The 7,998-nt window shown below is 53.8% G+C and overlaps 1 protein-coding gene across 1 annotated transcript in view; it reads left to right on the top strand.

Annotated features, from left to right (window-relative positions):
* Positions 1–2,643: 2,643 nt before the first annotated feature.
* Positions 2,644–7,998, top strand: part of OLFM1 (olfactomedin 1) — a 58,135-nt gene continuing 52,780 nt past the window's right edge. The window contains exon 1 of the mRNA XM_044305367.1: positions 2,644–3,098. Within this exon, the coding sequence (XP_044161302.1) occupies positions 3,033–3,098 (66 nt within the window). The 5' untranslated portion in view covers positions 2,644–3,032. The remainder of the gene's footprint in view (positions 3,099–7,998) is intronic.

The following is a 7,998-nucleotide window of genomic DNA, read 5'->3' as shown; positions in this document are numbered from 1 at the left end:
GAGCACAGGAGCGAACCACAAGTCCCAGCACAGACCCAACAGCTTGTACACAGCAGATAGAGGTTCACTGCTCCACTGCACCCGTGTCCTCAGTGACACCATTTACTTTTTGTTTCAGTTTGTCAGTAGCAGCAGATGAATGTGACACGACAATGGCAGATAACAGCAGGCTATGACAGTGGGCGACATCGTCAAGGGGACCTAAAGGGGGATCTGTGGAGGACACTGCTATGGGGGATCTGTGGAGGACACTGTTATGGGGGATCTGTGGATGACACTGTTATGGGGGATCTGTGGAGGACACTGTTATAGGGGATCTGTGGATGACACTGTTATGGGGGATCTGTGGATGACACTGTTATGGGGGATCTGTGGATGACACTGTTATCGGGGATCTGTGGATGACACTGTTATGGGGGATCTGTGGATGACACACTGCTATGGGGGATCTGTGGATGACACTGTTATGGGGGATCTGTGGAGGACACTGCTATGGGGGATCTGTGGATGGCACTGTTATGGGGATCTGTGGATGACACACTGTTATGGGGGATGTGTGCATGACACTGTTATGGGGGATCTGTGGATGACACTGTTATGGGGGATCTGTGGATGACACTGTTATGGGGGATCTGTGGATGACACACTGCTATGGGGGATCTGTGGATGACACACTGCTATGGGGGATCTGTGGATGACACTGTTATGGGGGATCTGTGGATGACACACTGTTATGGGGGATATGTGGATGACACACTGTTATGGGGGATCTGTGGATGACACACTGTTATGGGGGATCTGTGGATGACACACTGCTATGGGGATCTGTGGGTGACACATTGTTATGGGGGGTCTGTGGATGACACTGTTATGGGGGATCTGTGGATGACACTGTTATGGGGGATCTGTGGATGACACTGTTATGGGGGATCTGTGGATGACACTGTTATGGGGGATCTGTGGATGACACTGTTATGGGGGATCTGTGGATGACACTGTTATGGGGGATCTGTGGAGGACACTTTATGGGGGATCTGTGGAGGACACTTTTATGGGGGATCTGTGGATGACACTGTTATGGGGGATCTGTGGATGACACTGTTATGGGGGATCTGTGGATGACACTGTTATGGGGGATCTGTGGATGACACTGTTATGGGGATCTGTGGATGACACTGTTATGGGGGATCTGTGGATGACACTGTTATGGGGGATCTGTGGATGACACTGTTATGGGGATCTGTGGATGACACACTGTTATGGGGATCTGTGGATGACACACTGTTATGGGGGATCTGTGATGACACACTGTTATGGGGATCTGTGAATGACACTGTTATGGGGGATCTGTGGATGACACTGTTATGGGGGATCTGTGGATGACACCTGTTTAGGGGGGATTGGATGACACACTGCTATGGGGGATCTGTGTATGACACTGTTATGGGGGATCGTGTATCACACTGTTATGGGGATCTGTGGATGACACACTGTTATGGGGGATCTGTGGATGACACACTGTTATGGGGGATCTGTGAATGACACTGTTATGGGGATCTGTGAATGACACTGTTATGGGGGGATCTGTGAATGGACACTGTTATGGGGGATCTGTGATGACACTGTTATGGGGGATCTGTGAATGACACTGTTATGGGGGATCTGTGAATGACACACTGCTATGGGGGATCTGTGGATGACACTGTTATGGGGGATCTGTGGATGACACACTGCTATGGGGGATCTGTGGATGACACTGGTTATGGGGGATCTGTGGATGACACACTGTTATGGGAGATCTGTGGATGACACTGTTATGGGGGATCTGTGGATGACACACTGTTATGGGGGGATCTGTGGATGACACACTGTATGGGGGATCTGTGGATGACACTGTTATGGGGGATCTGTGGATGAACACTGCTATGGGGGATCTGTGGATGACTCTGTTATGGGGGATCTGTGGATGACACTGTTATGGGGGATCTGTGGATGGCACTATTATGGGGGATCTGTGGATGACACTGTTATGGGGGATCTGTGGAGGACACTGTTATGGGGGATCTGTGGATGACACTGTTATGGGGGATCTGTGGAGGACACTGTTATGGGGGATCTGTGGATGACACTGTTATGGGGGATCTGTGGAGGACACTGTTATGGGGGATCTGTGGATGACACTGTTATGGGGGATCTGTGGATGACACTGTTATGGGTGATCTGTGGATGACACTGCTATGGGGGCCCCTGCAGCTGGTAATGTTACATGGGGTGTGACTGCTGTATTTTGGGGGTCACTAGCATGCTCACCCCACGTTACAGCGCCTGTCCTCCGCCAGCTTGACGAGCGCCCCTTTGGCATCCACAGGGTGGGCACTGGCCAGGGATGTGCGGCTGGTTCGGGGGTCCTGCTGCATTTCCCAGGCAGATGACCCCGGGGCCGTGCCTTCCCTGCATTATGTGGCAGCAGCCGGGGACGGAGTCATCTGTGCATTGTTATTGCTGGAGGAGAACAAAAGAGAAGCAGCAGCAGCAGCGGAGGGGCGACATGGCTCCAATCACAGGCGAGCTGACGGCCAATCTCAGCTGGGGGCACAACAGCCAATCAGCGCCCTCCTTACAGCTTCCATTTTGCTGGCAGAAATTCAGTCCTCTAAGGAGAAATTGTGGTACCTTTTCACAAGCTGCATCACTGCTAACCGCCGCTTCTGTATTTTTTTCCTGCCCTCCCTTTCAAGGCAAACTTTTGGCAAAAGCAATCCCATTATTTTGTGCTCCATTGAGTTCCTCCTCGCCAATGCCTTTCAATCACGGAAGCCATTAAACAGGCACCAGACAAGGAGCCGGGATACAACACCAATATGCAAAGTGTGCACTTCGCCCGCCGCACTCCTCGCCTTGTCTCCTAGGGCAGCTGAGACGCAGCAGAAGGAACGGGCGACGGACCCTCTGGAACAAAAGCACAGCGAAGCGGAGGGAAAAGAGAAGACATCCCCACGGCAACGGATCAGAACTGAACCTGGCACCGAGAAATGCAACCCACAAGCAAGCTCCTGAGCCTGTTCCTCCTCATCCTGATGGGCACCGAACTCACCCAAGTAGGTTACCTTCCAGCCCCCCTATCACCCCCCCCCCCCATTGAGGTGCAGGCGCTGACCTGAGCATGCTGGTCCAGTCTACTGGAATTTGTGCAGGGTCCCTCATTGCTTGCTGTGGTCAGAGGGGCATGTTGGGCTAGTCGGAGGGTAGCAGACCGCACGCCTTGGTGATGCCGGATGGGTGTAGTGGTTGGCTCAGCCTGCGGATACAGCCGGCGACTTTGCCCTGCGCAGCGCTGGACACACACAGCACCCGCGTCCTGATGAACAAAGGCATGGCATCCCTCCCAGGCTGGTCGCCCTCAGAAGCCGTCACTCAGCTCTGACCGCCGACTTTTCTGTGCACGGCTCTTCTTTGTGATTGACGGTGACATTTAAATGTCCTTTCTGGGTCTCTGGCGGGAGATATCCGGGGGGTAATTAGTTTGCAGGCTGGCGCAGAAGTTCACCTTCGTGGAGCGGCTCAGAGACTTCACCGATTTGTTTGATTAGCAGAACAGAAGTCAAGTGAGAGGAGATTTACACTTTCCTAATGAGATTAGGGCTATAAAGTGCTCGGGGAACGGGTGCTGAACCCAATTACATCAGGCGTCGCCAAGTTCCCGGGCACTGTGCGTGGGGCCCATCCGCGGTTCCCGGGCGCTGTGCGCGGGGCCCATCCACGGTTCCCAGGCGCTGTGCGTGGGGCCCATCCGCGGTTCCTGGGCGCTGTGCACGGGGCCCATCCACGGTTCCTGGGCGCTGTGCGTGGGGCCCATCCCCGGTTCCTGGGCGCTGTGCGCAGGGCTCATTCACGGTTCCCGGGCGCTGTGCGCGGGGCTCATCCACGGTTCCCGGGCATTGTGCACGGGGCTCATCCACGGTTCCCGGGCGCTGTGCGCGGGGCTCATCCACGGTTCCCAGGCGCTGTGCACGGGGCTCATCCACGGTTCCCGGGCGCTGTGCACGGGGCTCATCCGCGGTTCCCGGGCGCTGTGCGCGGGGCCCATCCACGTTTCCCGGGCGCTGTGCACGGGGCTCATCCACGGTTCCCGGGCGCTGTGCACGGGGCTCATCCGCGGTTCCCGGGCGCTGTGCGCGGGGCCCATCCACGGTTCCCGGGCGCTGTGCGCGGGGCTCATCCACGGTTCCCGGGCGCTGTGCACGGGGCTCATCCGCGGTTCCCGGGCGCTGTGCGCGGGGCCCATCCGCGGTTCCCGGGCGCTGTGCGCAGGGCTCATTCACGGTTCCCAAGCGCTGTGCGCGGGGCTCATCCATGGAGCTGCTCGTATAATGCACGATGGCACTGAGGTGCAGCCTGCCATCAGCTAGAGAAGACCAGGGAGGTGGCGGTATTACCTGTATAATACCGTACAGTACTGCCAGAGAACAGCTGCTTAGCGAGTCAGACGAGGGGCGGCACACACAGCTCGGCCGGGCGCAGGACACGCGATCGCAGCCAGCACCATGTATAACCAATGACCTGCTGGGCACAGGAGAGATGGTAACGGAGTGGGCTCTGCTGTATTTCACGGGGCCCCTGTGGTGAGGAACAGTGCGAGGAGCGGCTCTAAAAGTCAGTGGGAAAGAACCGTAAAGCATCTTACTAGACGGCAGAGGTCACACGTCCTACACTACACCGCTCACCGGATAACACAGAGTCCGCCAACCACAGGCCGTGCACAGATGTAGCAGAGCTGAGCTAGTCATATAATTCTGGGGACGCGAGGGTCGTGCACCGAATGTAATATACAGAGTAAAGGAAAATCAGAAGGTTTACCTGCAGTCCTATGTAAAAGCACAACTCACAGATGGTGATAATTACATATTATACAGTAGGTGTCACCTGCAGTCCTATGTAAAAGCACAACTCACAGATGGTGATAATTACATATTATACAGTAGGTGTCACCTGCAGTCCTATGTAACAGCACAACTAACACATGCTGAAAATTATTACATATTATACAGTAGGTGTCACCTGCAGTCCTATGTAACAGCACAACTAACACGGTGATAACAATTACATATAAAGTAGGTGATTCATGCAGTCCTATGCAAAAGTACAACTAACACATGCCGAAAATTATTACATATTGTAAAATAGTAGTCACCTGCAGTCCTATGTCAGAGAATAACACATGCTAATAACTATTACATATTATAGAGTAGGTTTCTCCTGCAGTCCTACGTAACAGCGCAACATATGGTGATAAGCAGTATATCTTATACAGCAGGTATCACCTGCAGTCCTATGCAAAAGTACAACCAACACATGGTCAAAACTATTGCATATTATAAAGTAGATGCCACCTGCAGTCCTATGCAAAAGTACAACCAATGCATGGTGAAAACGATTGTATATTATACAGCTGGTGCAGTCCTATGTAACAGCACAACTAACAGGTGGTGATAATTATTAAGTATTATACAGCAGGTGTAACCTTCAGCCCTATACAAAGATACAACTAACAAATTGTTATAACTATTACATATTATACAGCTAGATGTCACCTGCAGTCCTATGTAACACCACAGATAACACAGTGATAACTCTCTGAGTACAGATAATGTAGTAGATGTCACCTGCAGTCCTATGTAACACCACAGATAACGCAGTGCTAACTCTCTGAGTACAGATAATGTAGTAGATGTCACCTGCAGTCCTATGTAACACCACAGATAACACAGTGATAACTCAGAATAGATAATGTAGTAGATGTCACCTGCAGTCCTATGTAACACCACAGATAACGCAGTGATAACTTTCTGAGTACAGATAATGTAGTAGATGTCACCTGCAGTCCTATGTAACACCACAGATAACGCAGTGCTAACTTTCTGAGTACAGATAATGTAGTAGATGTCACCTGCAGTCCTATGTAACACCACAGATAACGCAGTGATAACTTTCTGAGTACAGATAATGTAGTAGATGTCACCTGCAGTCCTATGTAACACCACAGATAACGCAGTGCTAACTCTCTGAGTACAGATAGCCATCATCTACCGCTCACCAGGCCGTCTGCACGTCCTCTCCGCTGACCACCCTCCACCATCTTGGGGGATTACACCATCCCTATTGACACAACTGAATTGCCTTCAAACTCGTCTCTGAAGGTGGATTTAGACGAGCAGATAATCGTTACGATTTGAACTCAAGCGATGGAAGATGGACGAGAATCGCGGCGATCTGACCAACACACTTGTTCCACGTCTGGGAAGTCGTTGGTGTGAAGGAGTAGAATCGTTGTTTGTCATGAATGAATTGAGTTTTGTAGATGTGCATCGTGTAGGCTCCTGGCGGTGGAGGGCCCAGCGCAGCCGGCGCATCAACAGTTATACGATTGAAAACAAAATGATTTGTACGATAATCCTTTCATTTAAATGCTAGCTGTCTGCTGGAACGTCCGGTCGGTAGTCGCTCGTGTCAGTGATCGATTATCTCCTCGTCTAAAAAGTCCACCTTTACTGCCTCATTTGGCCTCACACAATGGTCCTCCACAGCCACCCACAGAGGCGGACACACCCTAGCCCTCGTCACCCACCTCAGCGTCTTATTAGGCAGACACACCCTAGCCTTCGTCTTCACCCCCTCAGCGCCCTATTAGGCGGACACACCCTAGCCCTCGTCTTCACCCCCTCAGCGCCCTATTAGGCGGACACACCCTAGCCCTCGTCTTCACCCCCTCAGCGCCCTATTAGGCGGACACACCCTAGCCCTCGTCTTCACCCCCTCAGCGTCCTATTAGGCGGACACACCCTAGCCCTCGTCTTCACCCCCTCAGCGTCCTATTAGGCGGACACACCCTAGCCCTCGTCTTCACCCCCTCAGCGTCCTATTAGGCGGACACACCCTAGCCCTCGTCTTCACCCACCTCAGCGTCCTATTAGGCGGACACACCCTAGCCCTCGTCTTCACCCCCTCAGCGCCCTATTAGGCAGACACACCCTAGCCCTCGTCTTCACCCCCTCAGCGCCCTATTAGGCGGACACACCCTAGCCCTCGTCTTCACCACCTCAGCGCCCTATTAGGCGGACACACCCTAGCCCTCGTCTTCACCACCTCAGCGCCCTATTAGGTTGACACACCCTAGCCCTCGTCTTCACCCCCTCAGCGTCCTATTAGGCGGACACACCCTAGCCCTCGTCTTCACCCCCTCAGCGTCCTATTAGGCAGACACACCCTAGCCATCGTCTTCACCCCCTCAGCGTCCTATTAGGCAGACACACCCTAGCCATCGTCTTCACCCCCCTCAGCGCCCTATTAGGCGGACACACCCTAGCCCTCGTCTTCACCCCCTCAGCGCCCTATTAGGCAGACACACCCTAGCCCTCGTCTTCACCCCCTCAGCGTCCTATTAGGCGGACACACCCTGGCCCTCGTCTTCACCCACCTCAGCGCCCTATTAGGCGGACACACCCTAGCCCTCGTCTTCACCCCCTCAGCGCCCTATTAGGCGGACACACCCTAGCCCTCGTCTTCACCCACCTCAGCGTCCTATTAGGCGGACACACCCTAGCCCTCGTCTTCACCCCCTCAGCGCCCTATTAGGCGGTACACACCCTGGCCCTCGTCTTTACCCCCCTCAGCGCCCTATTAGGCGGACACACCCTAGCCCTCGTCTTCACCCCCTCAGCGCCCTATTAGGCGGACACACCCTAGCCATCGTCTTCACCCCCTCAGCGTCCTATTAGGCAGACACACCCTAGCCCTCATCTTTACCCCCTCAGCGCCCTATTAGGCGGACACACCCTAGCCCTCGTCTTCACCCCCTCAGCGCCCTATTAGGCGGACACACCCTAGCCCTCGTCTTCACCCACCTCAGCGTCCTATTAGGCGGACACACCCTAGCCCTCGTCTTCACCCCCTCAGCGCCCTATTAGGCGGTACACACCCTGGCCCTCGTCTTTACCCCCC

The sequence above is a fragment of the Bufo gargarizans genome, chromosome 9 (genome assembly GCF_014858855.1).
Source record: "Bufo gargarizans isolate SCDJY-AF-19 chromosome 9, ASM1485885v1, whole genome shotgun sequence".
Lineage (NCBI taxonomy): Eukaryota > Metazoa > Chordata > Amphibia > Anura > Bufonidae > Bufo > Bufo gargarizans.
The sequence above is the reverse complement of the archived record's forward strand: the minus strand, read 5'-3'. Positions and strand labels throughout refer to the sequence as shown.